Source organism: Talpa europaea, assembly GCF_964194135.1.
Source record: "Talpa europaea genome assembly, chromosome: 14".
NCBI lineage: Eukaryota > Metazoa > Chordata > Mammalia > Eulipotyphla > Talpidae > Talpa > Talpa europaea.
Genome location: NC_140082.1, coordinates 18,070,521 through 18,089,313, shown reverse-complemented (window position 1 = coordinate 18,089,313; position 18,793 = coordinate 18,070,521). Strand labels below are relative to the sequence as shown.

The 18,793-nt window shown below is 48.8% G+C and overlaps 1 protein-coding gene across 1 annotated transcript in view; it reads left to right on the top strand.

The window, feature by feature from the left end:
* SEZ6L (seizure related 6 homolog like) overlaps positions 1-7,464 on the top strand; it is a gene marked incomplete at both ends in the record, with an annotated part of 166,670 nt that extends 159,206 nt beyond the window's left edge. The window contains 4 exons of the mRNA XM_084253700.1: positions 2,150-2,182; positions 4,386-4,500; positions 5,568-5,670; positions 7,435-7,464. Coding sequence (XP_084109826.1) covers positions 2,150-2,182; positions 4,386-4,500; positions 5,568-5,670; positions 7,435-7,464 — 281 coding nt within the window. The remainder of the gene's footprint in view (positions 1-2,149; positions 2,183-4,385; positions 4,501-5,567; positions 5,671-7,434) is intronic.
* Positions 7,465-18,793: the final 11,329 nt, after the last annotated feature.

Below are 18,793 nucleotides of genomic sequence, written 5' to 3'. Positions count from 1 at the left end.
GAATGTCTACTTGCATCTCAACCAGCCAGTCCCTGAGCATCAGAATCAGCCAGAGAGTTCATTAGAAAGACATTCTGGGTCTGCACCGTCAGAGTCACTGACGGGGGCAGGGAGGCTGAAATGATTGCCTTACCAAATTCTAGGTTGTTGAAATCTGCACTTTGAATTTGAGAACCACTGAAGGCTGCGGGCTCCAAACAGAGGGCACTGGCATCAACACATTCCCGGACTTTTCCGTGGAGGTGTCCATTCACTGGGTTCAGCGCAGGACCCAAGAGCAGGTTTATCCACCGGTGAGGTTTATCACCCACCAGTGTGGGAAGCACCAGCATAAAGGATGTGATTTACTCAGCTAGGAGTTAAGCTGGGCTTATCCTATGGAAAGCAAATGCTTTGTTGAAGCAGTTCTTAATAAGAGGCCAAGGGGTCCATTGAAAGAGCAGAGCAAACTAAGAAAGCAGCAATTAGGATGTAAGAGAGCTGCCTGCCTCCACCCCCACTTCCTGCCATAATTTTGATTAAAGCCCTGCATTTGAATTTATTTTCCATTGCACAAACTAAACCGGCTCTGTAGCTGGTTTCCTGAGTAAAGATTTCCTGTGATGATTCTAGCATAGTCCTAATAGGAGTTAACTTAATGTTGTTGGTAAGTTTTCTGAGAGGGTAGGGGTAACTAGAGTTTGTTTTTAAGACACCTAAGTAAGAATACCACACAAGGACCATTTCTGACTCTATACATTATCTGCCCAGTGACTTTTTGTGTTAATTACAACAGTATCTTATGCAGGAAGTAGAAGAAAGCCAAGTTAAAAACGAAGCATCACAGTTCCTCCCTCCACCCCCCACGCCCCAGAAGCCGGCTCTGTCCCTAATGTCCATCCCTGTGAGTGTCCAGTCTCATCTTGCCTTTGAGTTATACAAATAAACATACTGTAATAAACAACTAGAGGGTGTTCACTTATCAAAAAAGAAGTCATCAACTATATATTGGGTTGTCAGAAAATTCATGACATTTTCTTTTCTATATTTTTCAAGCAAAATATTGCCTCATGACTTTTCTGAAACCCCATAATACTCTGTTTAGCTTTTCCCCACTTACAGACATCTCTCTAGTTAGGAAAATAAAAACACCTATAACTCTGCTTTATCTTTGTAACTGCTGTGCGTTGTTATGCGTGCATCATAATGCACCCACCTTTCCCCTGTGGATGGCACATGATTAAAGCTGGGCCTTGCTGCCACCCCCTTTCACCCCTTGGAACACAATCTTTTCATCTAAGCCTTTCCTCGAGGGACTGTGCTTCCTTGAAACCCATCCATGGTAGGGACCTTGTCCTGCTCAGCCACCATGATGCCTCCAATGCCGGAGAGCAGAGATGCCAGCCTCCCACCATCTCAAGCTTCCAGAGAAAATGCACAGGGAACGCAGGGAAACATGAATTCCAGAGAGTTCTGGTCTGTGGCAATGTATGAATGAAAATAGTTTCACATAGAATATAAATCCTAGTCAAGTAAATTTAGAATAGAAATGAAATCAGAAAGGGTCACATACATGTGTGTTTCCAAGCAGGAAGAGTTTCCTCTCGCGTTGGATTGGGGGTTTTGGCTTTTGCCCTGAGCCTCACCAGTCATCATCCTTGGTTCTCCATGAAAGCAGCAAAAAGGCCCGAAGAGCATGGTGCAGAGCAGAGGTCAGAGAAAGTCTAGCAGCCCCAGGGTGAAATCCTGCATCTTCGCTGGGAAGCTGCCTGGCACTGCAGAAGTTGCTTCACTCCTCCAAGCCACTGTTTGGATAGTGGCTTTTTGGGGTGATGGCAGCATCCAGCTCCTGAGAGTGTCCGGAGGGTCAAATGAGCAGATATCGCCGCAGCTCTTCAAAAGATGCCTGACCCGGGCGAGTGCTCAGTGGTCACGCACTGCTCTTGCCGGTGCCCTGTGCCTGTCATATTTCTCTCACCTCTCTCAGACCTGAGGAAGGGAATCTGTCCAGGCCTTTCCACTCAGGACAGCAGCCAGAGAAATATTCTGGATAAAAGGATTCCTGATTAAAATGCAGCGCTCACATCAGCAAAGAGTGACCTGGGCTTTTGCGCCTCATTTTTGTTTGAATTCACGCCACACTGACCAACGCTTCTGATTTCTCTTTCAGTTAATCAAGACAGCTTTGAACACGCTTTAGAAGGTGAGTTCCGGAGGGGAAAATATCCTATAAATCAGACTCCTCGCAGAAAACACAAGCACGTATTTGACTAGCTCTATCCAGGTGCTTAAAAAAAAACTCTGCCTCTTCATTGCTGAAGGTCACGTGGAAACAAATGGTTGTGAAAGAAAAAATCATGGGGTTTACAGCTTAGGGTCTTAACGATGGCCCGAGGGGGATTCGACACTCATTCTGCTCATGATGATGAGGTAAAATCTCCGAGTCCCAAACCTGCAAAGAGCTAACCCAGCTGTAGATCTGCTCGCCCCTGGGGAAGAGTTTGGGGAAATTCAATCCAGTCATGTCTCACCCTCACCCTCCTGGTTTCCACGGGCGGGCCCTGGGAGGGATGCTCTGTAGTCTGCTCCTCCTGAGGGAACCCCCATATCTCTCTTCCCCGACATCCATGTCCCTGCAGGCCCTGCCCTCTGCTCTCCTTTTTCATTCAGAAACGACATGTGCAGCGTGTCAGTGTGGAACAGATGTGAGAACCATCCCGGGTCTTGTTTCTGTGGCTCCGTCTCCCTCCCGCCCCTTCCGTAGGGGAAGCGTTCTGCGCCCTGCAGAGTCTCCATTCAGTCTGGCACAAAACCACTTACGCTGACTTTGATGTCAGAAATATACACACACCGTTGCATTTTAAAATGTTTTAACCAAGTGTGCAGTTGTCAGCATTGCTTCTGGAGCCAGCTGTTTGAACAAAAGCCAGCTTTCTGGTAGCGAGCAGTCCACCCGGAGCATCTGGGCCTTGGGACTCGTAGGCTCTTAGGTGCCGTCCTTGTTAGGGAGGATGCTGAGCCCAAGCAAGCAGGGGCAGGGCTCAAACTAAGTGCAGGGCGGAGTGGCTGCTGGGCCCCCTGTGAAGAGATGGGGTGTCCGGCTCTCTGTGGCCATCCTTTTTGTCTTTTGCCAGAAGAACATCTCAAAGGCCCGGGGCTGCGCAGAGATCACAAGCGTCACCTGTGCTCGTGCATTTGTTGTGGTGCTAGGGTCGGTTTTTCCCACCCTATTCTTTGGTGTTGGGGATGAGAGATGGGCGCACAGCCCGGTGCTGTTAGAAGTGGCCTCGGAGAACCGCAGAGGAAAGGCAGCCAGAAGCACCTAGTCTCCAAGAGAGGCGGGGGCTCCCTGCCAGCTGAGCTAGGCCGGGGTAGTTCTTGCAATTTCCACAAACGTTGGGGGATGACAGGAGGCTACCAGGGAGGCCGAGTGGTCTCCCAGAGAACTGACCCGTGGCCCCTGAGCATCAGAACTGGGTCTTCACGCTGGGGGAGTCGTCGCCTGGCAGGACTGACCTGGGTGCCCAGCGCCCTCTTCTGGAGGGTCTGATTGCGGCAGCTCTGGGAAGGACCCACTCTGGGGAGGTCAGGAAGCAGGAAGCGGGAGCAACAAGCTCAAGCTGCCCACCTCCCCAAGAAGCAGCCAGGTTGCAGAACTCTGCTTAGAGACCGCATAGCGAGCCTCGTGGTGTGCACCTGCCCACACCCAGTCGCAGTTCCAGGCTGCTCCTCTCCTCTCCGTTCCGTGGAGTGTCAGGGGAACCTGCGTGCCCCACACCTCACTGGGGATTTTCTCCGTGTCTCCCTTGAATTGTAATTTAACCAGATTTCAACTGTACACCATCCCCCATTAAAAAAATAGGGGGCCTGCCTGGTGGCGCAAGGGGTTAAGTCAAAACACTATGAAGCCATCAGCAGCCACTGCCACAGGAGTTCGATCCCCGGCCAGGGAGCTGACCCACATGGCGCAGCAGACCTCTCCTGTCTCCCCTCAGCCGTGTATTTCAGTAGATCTGCCTGTTCTGCTCCCCACTCTCTCTGGTGAATCCTCTCCCCGCCTCCCACACCTCTGGCCTGTACACCAGTGCTTGTATGCATAATAAATAAATCTTTAAAATAAAGAAATAAAATAAAACGGGCACTGTATGATGGGGATTCAAACAACTAACCCCTCCAGCCGCCTCCCCCACTCCCGCTCCCTCCAAGGATGACCCCGTGGCAAAGCCCGTCCCTTTTCCTCTCTCATTCCTGTCTCTCCTCTCTGGAGATGGCCCTCCAGTCTAAGGCTGTGTGGCGTCAGCTCTCCGAGCAGGTGTGGAAGGGGCAGAGCAGGTGCCCCCTGGAAGCTGGGGACCTGCGTGGGGGAGTGCAGGAGACATGAGGGCCTCATTAGTTTCTGTGTTCAGTAGCAGAAGCGGCAGCAGAGACCTCACTGGAAGGGGGCAACATGGCCCTGGCAATCTTCATCCCGGTCCTCATCATCTCTTTGCTGCTGGGAGGAGCCTACATTTATATCACCAGGTAGGAGCTTGAGGGAGGGGCATGGGCGGCTGCCACCTACTCAGGCCCCAGCTCAGCGCTAGGGAGTAGGGAGGAGCAGGCATGTCACCTCTCTGAGCCTCAGGGTGTGACTGTGGGGATGCTGTGATTCAGCTCAACTCTGGTAAATATTTATATGGGATCCCTCCCACCCTTCTGGTAGGATTGCTGAGCATACTCAGGAAGCAAGAGAGACTGTATCCCTCGCCTCAAGGAGCATGGTGCAGGGGAGAGACAGACAGCTCACAGGGCAGGCCCCTCTCTCATGCAGTCACTATTCACAAGTTTTTCATTTGTTTATTTTTAATAATTTATTTATATATAATTTTACATTATTGTTCTTTTTTTACAGTGTTTGCTTTCTTTTCTCAGATGTAGTGTAAGTACATTAGAAGTATGTCGTATATTAGAAGGTGATAAATAGAAAAAGAATAACCAGAAGGGAGAAAAAGAGGAGTAGCGTCGGGATAGTGGTTGAACTTTAGGTAGGGTCCATAGAGAAGGCCCCACTGAGAAATGACATTTGAGTAAGGACCTGAAGGCAATGAATAAATGACACAAATATCTGGCAGAGAAGGGTTCCAGGCAGAGGAGCAGCATGTGCAAAGGCCCTGGGGTAGGTCCTAGTATAAATTGTTCCAGCCCTGTGGAGCTCACAGGCTAGTGGAGGGAGGGAAGCAGTTTGCAGTAAATGATAATGCTTTATGACGAGCACAGTGAAGAGATAGTGTGGTAACAGAGGAATTGCCTTTAAATAAATGTATGGTCAGGGATGGCTGTTCTGAGGCAAGATAGTATTTAGTAGGTTGTTGCTGCCTTAGTATTAAAGAAGCAACCGGCCTTATGTGGTTCTAAGTTGAAAGCAACTATGATTACAGCTTTCAAGCGCCTCAGAGTTGCACCTGTGAGAGGCTGTTCCCACACCTCCTTATTGTTATTCTCGGAGGTGCCAATGCTCAGGAAGTGGCACCAAGTGTTTCCTTTTCCTTTGAAGGTGTGTCCTAGGCCAGGAGAAGTAACTTCTCGCTCCTTGATTGTCTTTTCTGCAGATGTCGCTATTACTCCAACCTCCGCCTACCCCTGATGTACTCGCATCCCTACAGCCAGATCACCGTGGAAACCGAGTTTGACAACCCCATTTATGAGACCGGGGTGAGTTGATCTCGCTGTGCTCCTTGGTGCCTCCCTCTCCATCTGCCCAGATTCGCCAACATTAAAACTGAAGCTTTAATTTCCTTTTGATGACAATGCCACTGGTAGAAAGGCATGGCCCAAGGTCCTGTCTCATCCTGCCAGGACATCTGATGAGATCACTGCTGGAGAACCAGCTTTCTGAAAGCTGATGACAAGCCTGTGGCCCTGTTCACCCTTAGCAGAATGTTCACGGAAAGAAGGGGCTACACTAGAGACCCACGGAGAGACAGCTAGGGCAGGTCAGGGTCCATCAGTGCCTGGTAGATGGGCATTCCTACGCATCTGTTCAACTCCACTCCTATTGGCTGGCCATGTGCGCCATCCCTACATGTTTGAGTGACAGCCTGTCATTGGGAACTAAGGATACAATCATGAACCAGATACACATAGTCCTGCACAAGAGATAATATTATATTACCCATGATTGTAACAATCATAACCATCGTGAGCCTGGCACCTTCAATGCATAATCTTCTTGATTCCTTGCAATTCTTTGCAATTGATTCTTGCAGTTATCTCTGATTGCCCAGTGAGGCCCTTGAAGTTCAGAGAGAGGAAAAATATAATTTGGCCAAGGTTGTATACAACCAGAAAGCCCAGCCTGGAGCTAAGGGGCACGTTCTACCTGATGCTGCATCATTATCCTTCCCTGCCTCCCCTTGAATAGCCAATTAAATATGCCAATGAATATCTTAATTCCAACTAATCATCATTTTTAAATGCTGACAAAAAGGAAATTGGACAGGGCGCTATGAGGACAGATAATGGGGATGCTGGGAGGGGAAGGGAGAAACATCTTTGAGGAGGTGATAGTGAGGCTGGGATAGGGAAGGTGGGTAGAACTTAAAGTCGAAGAAGGTTGGGCAGAAGAGAGAGGTCATGCAGAGATCAGGGCCAGTATGAGGAACAGAGAGCCTGGTCATGACTTTGCTAAACCACAACCTGTGACGTTCACTGTGGAACGATGTGCCGGCCTCTCATCTCCCCATGCTTGAGAGGCCCAGTGACCTCTTCTGGAGCAAAGCCTGTGACTTCTTACATGTTCCTGCTCCTCTGGCCCAGAGGCCTGGATTACATTACACATACTCCATAAATATTAGAGAAAATGGAGCTGCTTGCTACCCACATGTCATCACTAGATACAGCACTGGTAAGAAGAGGTCATACATTATTTTGTACTCTATATAACCTGTTTTCAAATCCTAAAAGACAGTCAAGCCAATGAAAAAAATAGCAATTAAGAGACGAGATCTTATTAATACTTATTAGTATAGTCTGTCAATTACCTACTGCTACAGTGATCCCAACTACTGTTACAGTGAGTAACAAAAAAAAATAATCCCCAAAATCATTCACTTAAAGCACCAACTGTTGATTTTCTCATCAGTCTGCAGGCAGTTCAGCTGGGCGTTCATCCTGTTTGAGGGTCTGGGACTGGCTAGTTGTTGGGTGAATCCCTGTGCAGCTCTGCAAAGGACTAGCAAGGCACGCTCTGCTGTGGAGGGGGCAGGGCACAGCAGAAACACACGAGCACTTTTAAAGCCCCTCTTGTGTCCTATCTTCTGATAACTGTTCAATAAGAGCAAGTCTGGGTCAAGTGGAAGGACGATGGATGTCTCATGGTCAGTGTGGTGGGTGCAGGCAGAGGTGATGGCCTGTGCTCATTAATGTGTGGCTCTTCCAGGCAGGAGTTTAACAGAACTGTGCTTCTCTCTCCTGCAGGAAACCAGAGAGTATGAAGTTTCCATCTAAAGAGAGCTACACTGGAGAAGGGAACCGGCAGATAGGAACTCAACTACAACCTCCTCGAGAAATTCATCCAGAGATCATGTGGCATTTGATAGAAACCCCAGAGTGTCCGCTGTCTTTTCTTTAGACTCTTTATTGAAGATTTACTGTTTTCTTCACTGTATTTATTATATTTAAAATTGAAATAGGTGTGGTTGGATGCAGCCAAGTTCATGTTACAGCCTCAGTTTTGAAGGCAGGCGGAAGACCTGCAAAATGGCAAACGCAGCAGCAGAGGGGACAAAACCCAGATTGAGTTAGTCCCATCAGCAGCGCCATGCTGTGGCTGCATCAAGCGCATGCATCTTTCGGGACGCCCATGGTGTTTGTACAAAGCTAAGTCCCCAGATTAGGTTGGAAAGCGTATTTCTTGTGGGCTAACTTGGGCTGGAATTTAGCACGGATATTTAAACAGGTCTGCTCCAAAACCCCTGAGTGTCCTCCCTTCCAATTTTCCTGGCTTCTGGAAGATCTTGATACATCCTCTCCCTCCCGTGGTCTTTCTGAAAGCAGCCCAAGGGGTTACATCAGCACTCTCTCTGACAACCCTGGCCTCGCTGGTTGCTGGCAAAATAAGAAAATGTTTCTTTCCATAAAGATGGCAGATGACAAAGGAAAATTTTCAGAGAAGATGAGAGTTCTGAGAGTCAGAATGAAGAAGTCGGTGAGGAGGAAGGTTGAGGGAAGGAATTGAGTTAATAACATGCTCTTTTCTTTGACATTCCTTCCATGATAAAACAGCAGGTTATCCAGCGTGCCAGCGTGGATCACCTTGTTCAGCAAGGCCACCCTCCTGGGGGAACAGACCCCAGCGCTAGACTGGGCAACCCCGCCCACAGAGCTAGGGGACTAGCACCCTGAAATCCAGGGGTGGATTTTTTTTCTCCTGGGGTGTGCTAGAATGCCCGAGCCCTCCAAATAAGGGAGATGTAAGTACACTACTTCTCTAAAAAGCATCACCTTCAGAAAAGATTTGCAATCCAGTATTGGTAGGATGTGGGGGGTGCAGGGGAGAGGGCAGGGCTGGGGGGCGGGCAGGGAGAAGGATGAGCCTATGAGAAAAAAAAAAACCCTACTCTTCTATTCCCTGAAGCTCTGCCCAGATGTGGAGAGGCAGCGTGAGTACTGCCCAAAGAGATTCAGAGAAACAGAAAGAGGGGGTTAAAACCACGATAGAGCCTTCATCCTAGGATTCAGACGCCAATGAAGAGAGGAGGGATTTCAGGTCAGAAAGGAGTCCACCCCATATCCATCTCACGGGCGTCCTGATATGTTATCAGGATTCGTTCATCCCCACCTAGTGGGGCAGGAGAGTGTGTGGCCATCTGGAAGTTTCTTTTCTAAACACAGGTGTAAAGCAGAAGCAGGGGGTGAGGATACTGGAAAGAATAGTGAGTTGGACACAGATGTACCCAACCTCCTGGGGCCACCCAGTGGTGCCCGCCTGGGTGACTTTGAGTCCTCTTGGGCGCCCTCTCACTTTAGAAGGTTTTCAAACAAGAGAAGACTCTCTTGCTGCCAGCCACTGGGCGAATGGCTGGCGTCCATGTTTGGGGGAGGGCTTGTTTAAGAAGCCTTTCAAGTGGGTGAGCAATTGGCTTTGCACACAGTCATTTTCTCCTATTGACCAGGAACTTGGAAATTGCATTTGGGGGTCTGAGAATACTGCATAGATGTATGCTTCTTGAGGCAAAAGGTCACTAGAGGTTGCTCTCTAGGCACCCCAAAGTCCACCGTTTTTTACAAAAGATCCTAAGGAGAAACACTCCAGACCTACAGTGAGCAACGCCGTGTTTGAAGAACAACCAACAATGCCAATGATGTCACCTTTTTTTTTTTTTCTTAAGGCAGAATCCAATTTTTGCTTTTGTTTCTATTTGATTCTTTAGTCTAACCTTATCCCTGGGTCATCTGGAATGAAAAACTCTATTAATGATGTTTGATTTTAGGACATACTATGGTTATGTGAAAACTAACCATTTGCCTTCTGGAAAGACTGACAAAATATAAAATCTTTATTCTAACCCTGTTCCCTAAAACTGGCCAGACCGTGGACCAAGAATTTTTACGGGCTATTGGAGAGCTGGAAAGATGTTGATCTTTCTTTTCAGGATATCAGTGTCTTAGTTCTGTCTTAGTAGTACAGCACCTGTAGCCATGTTTTAAAAGTTTGTTTTAGCCTAGAGATGGGTATGGCAACTCGACAATGTACAGTGTGATTGAAAAGACAGGTTGGTGTCTATTTTTCTTTTCAAAATATCTGAATGTGTATTTGTAATATGTAAAGGTTTAAAAATAATAATAATAATAGTGCCAAAAATGTACCAGGATCTCCTTTCGGTTCATATATGTCTGTTTTTATAAGATCAATAATGAAAACCCATTGGGATTAAATATTTTTGAACCGGGTACACTCTTGAGAAACTCGAGAATGGACTGAACCTTCCTACAAGCCACTCTTTGTTTTTGAAACAGTGGGGAAATGCGTTTACAGAGATTTCGAGCTTCCCAGAATGCATGTGATGGCGTGTGTTACATGCTAATTCTTCTAAGCTGTATCTGTCAGCTACCACCCTGTGCTTTAAAAGTGCACACTCTACCCTCCTCAGCTTGGAGCTCATTCTTTTGCTTTTTGGGGGAGTGGGGGGCAGTAGAATTGTTTAGCCCACATAAGTATTCTGGTCACTACCAGATGACCATCTGGACTTAGTTGCATAGATGCGCTTTAAACTTGAGCTTTCGAAACCAGCTCCCCAGAGAGCTGCGAGCTTCAGAAATTGCCAAGCAGCCCAGCAGGAAGGGAAGTGGCCTCCTAATTGAGATAGTGGAGGAGGAAGTGATGTGGCAGGTGGATGGGTAGATGCAGTCTGAGGCGGGAGTCTTGGCAAAAATGGCCTTTCTGTGGAATAAATCCGAAAGAGGTGACTTTCCTAGGCCCTTGGTAGGGGCAGTTGGTCATTGGAGGCCAGATGTATGGAGTAGCTCAGCACCCCCAAAGGCAGGCTTTCTCCTGGGAAATTTTCATTTTCATTTTATCCCCAAATAGAATTAAAAAAGCAAAACAAACTTTCTAAGCTAGAATAATGAAATTTAATCATTTTCCACTTTGTATATATTGATGCTAATAAAACAAATGAAAAAAAGAGTCAGATCTATGAGGTTTTTGTGGCAGCTACTGCAGGACAGCGCCAAGGGGCATCTGTCGGTTCCAGCATTGGCCAGGTTCACACCTACTGACGCTTTGAATGCTGAGACAGGACTGACCACTCTGGGAAGGTTCTGGTAGCATTTGGGGAATGTTTGGAACAAGACAGGTCTGAGGAGACTACCCTCAGCAGGCATACCACCACTCCGCAGCTCGCTCAGGCCTCCATAACAAAGCGCCATCGAGGGGTGGCTCAAACAGCACACTCATTTCTCCCAGTTCCGGGGGCAGCCTTGGTATTTGGTTTCTGCTGAGCTTTTCTTCCTACCTCAAAGACGGTCTTTTCATTGTGTCCTCTTGGGGTTATAGGGATCTGGCAGGAGGAGAGAAGGTGGGGGGCTGATAAGCTGGGAGGGAAAGAGAGATCTCTGTCTCTCTTCCTCTTCTTATAAAGTCACATTCCTATCAGATCAGGGCCTCACTCTTACCAATTTACTTAACGTTAATGATGTCTTAAAGGGCCTGTCTCCAAATATGGCCACAGTGGGGGTTATGGCTTCAGCATATGAAGTGGGGGAGGGGTCCACAAGTCCATAACCTTCTGCCTCTAGTCCCCCAAAATTCATATCCTTCTCATATGCAAAATGCATTCATGCCACCCTAACAACCCCCAAAATCAATACTAGCATCAATACTAAATCCTGAAGTCCAATGTCTCATGTAAATATCATCTAGATCAGGCCTGGGTTTGAATCATCCCTCCTGAGACAAAATTCCTCGCCAGCTGGAAACCCGTGAAATCAAGCACAGGTTCTGCACTTCAAAAATGCAGCGGTAAGATGGGCCTAGGACAGACGTTCCCATTCCAAAAGGATGAAATGGGGAGCAAAGAAGGGTGATGGCCCCAATGAAAATCCAAAACGTGGCAAGGCAAGTTCCAATGGATCTTATGACCCCAGAACAGTCCTCTTTGGTACAATGCCCTGCCCTTGAGGACCTCTGGGGTGAGTGTCACCCCCAGGGCTCTACGGGAGGGCAGCCCAACCCATGAAGCTCTGTTGAAGGGAGTCACAGATGCTGTCATGCTGGCTGGACCAGACACATTCCCGCCCTTTGAAACCAGGGCAAAAACAGCCTTGTTCCCTGGACCCATGGTGGGAGTGGTGGACATGAACGTCCCTGCATGAACATCGTGATCATTCTTCCCTTTTCTTGAGGAATAGCGCCTGTCAACAGCTGAGTAAGTCTATCGTTGCACCCTACAGAATCCAAGAAATCTCTGGGGGGCACAATAGAAGTTGTATGCAAACCCACCATAGCAGGAGTTCAGAGACACAGAGCTGATTTTCAAAAAAAAAAAAAAATTAATGGCTATATGTGCACTGGGGTGACACAGAAGAATCCCAGGAAGCCTCAACCCCAAAGCTGTCCTCCAGTTCTAACCCACTGGACCCTCATGGAGCTCACAGGCCATTCCAAAGGCTGGGAGCAGGGTAGGAGAGCTGGGGGTCACCCCTTCCCCAAAGGCAGTCACTCTACGGCTGGAGGGCTAGCAAACTGGAGGGATTGCAAACAAGGTGGGCTTCAAAGAAAGTGCAGATCCACAGCAGAGACACTCCTGTCTCTCCTCTCAAGTCCATTGTGGTCTTTCTCTCTTCAACTACTGATGTTTAACTGCTGATGTGTCCTGGCTTGTGGGTTTGTTCAAACTGAAGCTCAAGAGAATTATAACTTATAGGGTCATATTTAATAAATAGCAATCTCACATTATAATCTTATAAATAAAATACCTCCATCTTATTTTACTCGTGGTATGTGTCGTATTTTGATTTGGTTAAGCTACTGACTGCTTTTGTATCATCTAATTTGATATCTCATTTATTCCTGTGAGTAAAGAAATGAGCATCATTCTCCTTTGACAGATGTGGGAAGTGAGGCTCAGAGAGACTAAATCACTTGCTGAAATCCACACAACTGGGACACAGGGAACGAGACCTAGGAGGCCTGGCTCCTGGTGGGTGCCCAGTGTCAGAGAGATCAAAGGTCAGTCTGAGCGGTGCCACCTCCCCCAGGGGTGCAGAGAACCAAAACCCCAGTGTAAGGACTCAGTCTTATTTGGCTTTTGTCCCAGAAGGTGTTTGGCTAGATTCACAAGTGACTAAAAGCCAGATATCTGGTTTGAATCTTGACTCAATGATTAGCAACTTATTGAGGTGAAGGACCCAGGTTAGTGCTGGGGAGGAGGGAGAAGACTTCCTACATCACTGTGGAGATTCCCAATGCATGTGGGGGGCTTCTACACACACACACACACACACGCACACACGCACGCATGCACGAGCACACACACACTGTGACAGTCCCAACTATCCTAAATGTAATAGAATGTTGGGTCAGACACTTAAAAGTGCCCTTTCTATATGTGTTTCCCTTCTCTTTGCTGAAAAAACCCCAATTTTCTACAGAGCAGCAATTTTCAAGGCACCTTCAAACAACTGGTCATGGTTGGTTTTGATGATGATCAGGCCGCTACCCATTTTCCCAGCCCCCTGAGGATGGGGTGCATCCTCTGAGCCCTTCTGGGTAGTAGTCCTCAGTGGAGGTTGGTTGGGGGGTGAGGTGGGCAGAGGGATGTTCTAAGAAATATGTATTTGCTTTCCTAATAAAAGGGAAGAAATCATTCCCTTGCTTCAGACCTTGAACCCAGTGGTGATGCTTCAGCAATCAGCCACCATCTTTCAAAGGAAGTGTCCAGTGTGAGGAGAAAAGCCATCCACTGACAAGAGGGAGGGGTAGAAAGTCGCAGGCCCCTCGTGGCGCCAAACACTCCTCCTGGACATGAACACGAAACATATCACAAAGCCAAGCCATACATTTTGAAATGAATTTCATGTTTGCCTTACATTTCCAGTATGTTTTTATTTGCACTAAACTAAGAAATCACCATTGTAAAGTGATGCTATGAATACTACTGTTTGCAATGTTGTTGCCTGGCACATAGTAGGCACTTTTAAACACTTGTTAAACAACGTCCACCCAACAGAGAAGCCCGGGATACGGTCAGCGTCAAAGGGGTGCTGGGTGCCTTGGCACCACCAGGTGGCGTCCTCGGCCTGGCTTATCTGCAGATCTTTGCCTCCTAAGGAAGCGATGCACTTCCTCCCAAAAGTTATTTTCTTGGGACAAACTCATCCGATGTAAAGCGTGGTTTCTGACACCAGAGAATATGATTTGGGGAACTGACTGCCTTTCACTCTTATAAGAAAATGAGGGGCCAATGTCATAGTTACCTCATCCTCGCACGTGAAACGAATCCAGGCAGAGTGTTAGCCACACAAAATGGGGTCACCTTGGACCCAGGGCTCTTAGAGTGTTGCCCTCAACTGACGCTCTACTCTGAGTCCACACAAGATTTGCAGAGAATCTGACTTTCGCTGACATCCTGTCCCAAGGGAGAGAGGGACTGAGTGGGAGGCATATAAGGCGTATCATCCAGGGAAGCCTCTTTAAAGTCCACTCCTGTACCCATTTCTGCCTCAAGAGTCTCACGCTCTTGGGGAACTGCTCTAGCTCCCCAATGGAGCACCTGGCTCACTGCTCCCACATTCCACCTCAAGTCTCAAGCTCCTTCTCCATAAAGGGACCACACTTTTCATTTTCAAAATAAAAAGACAGGAAACCCAGTTAAATTTGAAAATAAGTTTTCAAAACCACGTACTGTTACAGGGCAGGGCCAGGGGCACCCGGGACCCTGAAACCCACCTGCTCTAAATAGCTTCAACTATCTACCACATAAAGATAAAATATAGTCTAGTGCACAAGACCTTCAGTGGAAACTTCAATACAACTTCAGTGGAACTTCAATACAATTAGCATGCGGTAAAGAGAACAAAAGAAAAAGAATAGATAAAACAGCTTCCACATGAAGCTCCCAAAGTAACCATCCCCTTGTGGGTAAACGCCCAGCCAAACAGGGTTGGCCGCAAGCAGGGCCACGGAGGTCAGAGAGCCTGCCACACGTCTGAGGCACCTTCTGGTGGGGATCCATAGTAAAGGGGCCAAAGGACTCAGGCAAGTCTGGGATAAAAGGAGCAAAATCAAATCAAGATCGAGGCTGCCATTCTCAGCCTCGCCAGAGGCCTCTCACCCATGTCTCTGTCTCAAGTGTCTCCTTCCATGTCCCCCAATCCCTGACTTACTGTTTCCTGCCAATTCTGCCCCTACTCCCAGTGTATGAAGACCCCTATGCTTATGAGGAAGAATGTTCCTACTGTTTCGCCTCCTGTCCCATTTAGAAGAGGAACAGTGATAGCAACGGACAGAAGATAAAGAGGGAGGGTTCCAGGCAGGCAGACCTGGCTCTCCCCTGAGCCTCCTGCCAGCAGCCTCAGTTTCCTCGTCTGTTAAATGAGGCTGGTAATAATGACAACTACTCTGTATAGTGATTAGTGAGAAGGAAATGAATCATGCAGGTAAAATGCTTAGTACATTGCCTGCCCCGTGGCTAGTGCTTGAGCAAGAGAGGTGTAGCCCCTTAAGCCAGCAGTTTTAAATATTGTTGAATAAATGAAATCAATAGAGAACCCCAAGCTAGGGTGAGTGCCTCCTGTGGTCCCAGAGGACTGGAGGGCCTTGCTCCCCACTCACTCTGCAGAGTCTAACAAGAGCAGGTGCTGCCCGCCCTGTGCTGGTTTCTGTGCTCTGCACTCACTGTCTTGATGTCCTTAGTAATTTTTGAACAAATGGGTGGATACTTTTATTTTGCCCGGTACGCCATATGCCCAGTTCTGGCTGTATGTGTCTCACAGTCCTGTCCTGTGAAAAGCATTGAGGGTCTAGGAGAAAGGTCCACTTTGGGTCTGGGCCCCGGGCAGAAGGCGGAACAGAACCAAACCTAGACATCTCTAAGTTAGCCTAGGCACCGCACCAGGGGTCAGGGCAGCCCGGGACATGGAATTCTTGCTAGAGGGCAGCCCTTAGCATTGCTGGAGGAGAGAGAGGGAGGGTGACAGGGCAGGGACTGAGGGCAGGGAGGGGGATTGTCTCCTGGCTCCACTGGATCTATCCCTACACCCCACCTGTTGCATCGGGCAACCCCACAGTGACAAAGAAACAGGAGTCGTGGAGCAGGCTACATAGTGCAGGGTGATGCTGAAGAGCAAGATCCCAGCTGTTTTTATTGATAGAATAATCATACAGTAGCTGTGTGGGGTAGGAGGACAAGTTGAAAAAGGATGGGTGACACTCAGGCATGTCATCGAGGGCTTCAGGGGCACGTGAGTCTGCTGACCAGATAATTCTTATCTGCTTGATGACCAAGTGTCCTCATCGAAACCAGACCCCAGACCCCCAGCCATGATTCTAATCTTATCAGCAAGGCTTTCCACTGATCACCTTCTGGGGTGCCTTGTCATACATCGGTCCTCGGCCCCCCTGGCGTTCCCAGTCATGCCTCTTGATGCAAACCCTTCCCAGGGTGATCAAGCTTTCTGCTCGTGATTGGTTTGAAAGGGCACCCTGTAAGGTTTGGCTCCTATGACTGGCCGGTTCTGAAGGGCAGTGCTGACCTTGGAAAGGAACGCAGAACTGCAGGTGACAGCAATGGTGGCCGGACAGGCCGCTTAAGTTGAGCAGACCCACACCCACCTCTTTCTCTCTACCCTTGTGCCCTCTGCTTTTTTCTTCGCAAAGAGACAGAGATGCCTCTCCTCTCCTCCTCTCGCTCTCTCACCCCCTCTTTCCCGCCCACTCCCTTTTCTCAGATCTCCCATCTCTTTCCCTTGGAGTCAACAGGTATGTGAGTGCCAGGAGCGCTGAGCACAGATCCGGGCCCAGCCCTGGCCTCTCCGCTTCACCTTTGCTGTCTCTGCGTTTGCTCCTCTTCGGTTTTTCTTTCCTTTCTCAGCCCCCCATGCTGCCTTCTCTCGCCTGCTGATTCTTTCTCTTGGTCTCTGTCTCTGCCTCTTTCTAGTTCTCACTCTGCCTGTCTCAGTTTCCCTCTCTTTTAGAGCATCTGTTTATTCTCTCCCTCTGCTTCCCTCTCGCTCTCTTTCTGTCTCTCCTTTGGTCTCTGTCTGCAGCCACCCCCGCCCCGCGCCCCCGCACCAGCTCGCTCTCCCGGGGACCTAATTGTCAGTCTGCTCACGTTGTGAGCTGCCGTGAAACCTGCCACACACATTCTCAGAGCTGGATTTTTCCTGTGTCCACCTCTGTTCAGAAAAAAAAATCTTTTGACCTTTGAGAGTCGAACAAAAAGAGCAAGGGCCGCCCCAGGGGCAGCAGCTAGGAACAAAAACCTCCTTCCTAAACTTTGCTTTTGAAAGAGATGCTGCCCTGGGGCATGGAGAGCCCTGGAAGTCCTGCTGCGTCGACCCCACCCCACCCCCTCCGCTTCCCCTCCCACGCCCACTGGAAACACCAAGGTGATCGAGCTGATGACAGTTTTGCTTTCAGGAGTCGGTCAACAGTGCAGCAGCTGTGCCCAGCAGTTCCTCCTAATCCTGCTGAGCTGTTTGCCACTAATCCCTCTTTTGTCACAATTTAGCTGTGAGTTGAAGAGAGTGACAAGACAGGGGGAGAGGAGAACGAGGCTGTGAAAGATCCTGGGGAGGTGTTAAGAACACAGCAGCGGAGCCAGACGTCCTGGGTCCAGGGCTGCCCAGACATATGAGAGCCGATAACTTGGGTCGAGGTGACAGCTAACAAAGGTTAAGCACCCACAATCTGCCCGATAAGCTCCACAGAGGTGATCCCACTTAACCTTCCCAGCAGTGCTGTAAATGACAGAAGAGGCAGATTGGGAAACTGAGGCTCAGAGTAGCTGGGTGAGTCATCCAATGCCAAACAGCCCAAGGTCACCCTTCAAACAATGTGATTCTTGAGTTGAGAGTCTAGAGAGCTCTGGGGGATGTGGGACCTCGCTCCAAAAGCCTTGACCTACGCTCGGCCCCAAAGAAATGCCTCATCCATTCCAACCCAGCCTCTGGGGATGGTGGAGCTTCTTCTAGTGCTGCCCCAAAATGGAGTCCACGTAATTATTGCAAATTCCGGCTCCCACAGGATCCTGGTTGTGGAGGTGTTGTAGAGCAACCCCGATACAAAACGGGGTGCCTGACTGTGGGTCCTCACCCGCGTGCTTAAAAGGACTTATCAATGCTCTACTGCAGGCACACGTGAAAGGTTAATAAAAGGTTTATTTACAAGGGAAGGGGAAATGAGGAAATGTACAGCTCTGGGAGAAAAGCGGGAGACAAAGTTTTAAATGAGTCCTACCCGATCCGCCGATCAGGAATCCCAAAATGGCGCTCTGAGAGCTGGCTGCCAGCCAGGAGCGGTGAAGCCGGGAGGCGAGCGATCACGAGCCAGAGAGAGAGCCCAAGGCCCACGTGTTTGGTTTTTTATATCCAACCTGGCTGCCCAACTCCACCCTCAGGTCCCAGCCACCCTCCCCTTGGTGGTGATGGGATTTGTCTTTCCCAATGTCCTGATGGCTTTAGTCTGGAGTGGGGGTGGGGTCCACAAAGCCTGTATGGGATTAACTCAGGACATCACTTCCCCCTAACAGAGGGAGATGGGCAAAAGAGTAAGGGGTATTTTTAGCAAGTCTTGGGAGAAGCTGGGTCTGGCTCCTGAGCATCTAGAACCCCAGCCAGAGGTCACCGCATGCATGGCTCTTGTGGACCTGTAAAGGGGCAGAGGTTGTGGAGTTAAGCAGCTCTGTGCAGGGGACACCGGACACATTCTTCTGGGGGCGTGGGGCGGGGGAGGGGGGTAGGACTTCGGCAATCTAAGATATTTTTGCTTCTCACATTTGAATATTTCTGAAATCAGGAAGGATCTAACCAACGATGTTCTTTTATAATTATTTGGCAACACTTTCTTTAGTGTACAGGAAAGAACAGTGAGTCCTACAGGCAGGGTGGAGCCTTCTATCCCACAAACTACAGTAGCTCATGGGATTGGCCCTCACTGGCCCAACCTGGATCATGTGCTCCTGTGTGGCCACCGCTGGTTGCAATGCTTCAGTTATCCAGCATGGCTGCTATCAGGGGTTAGGGCTGAATCACTCCCAAGCCAGTGGACCAACACAGGGAGAGGTGGTTCCTGAAAGCAAATTAAAGTGTTGCTGCTAGAAGAGAGGACTGCTCA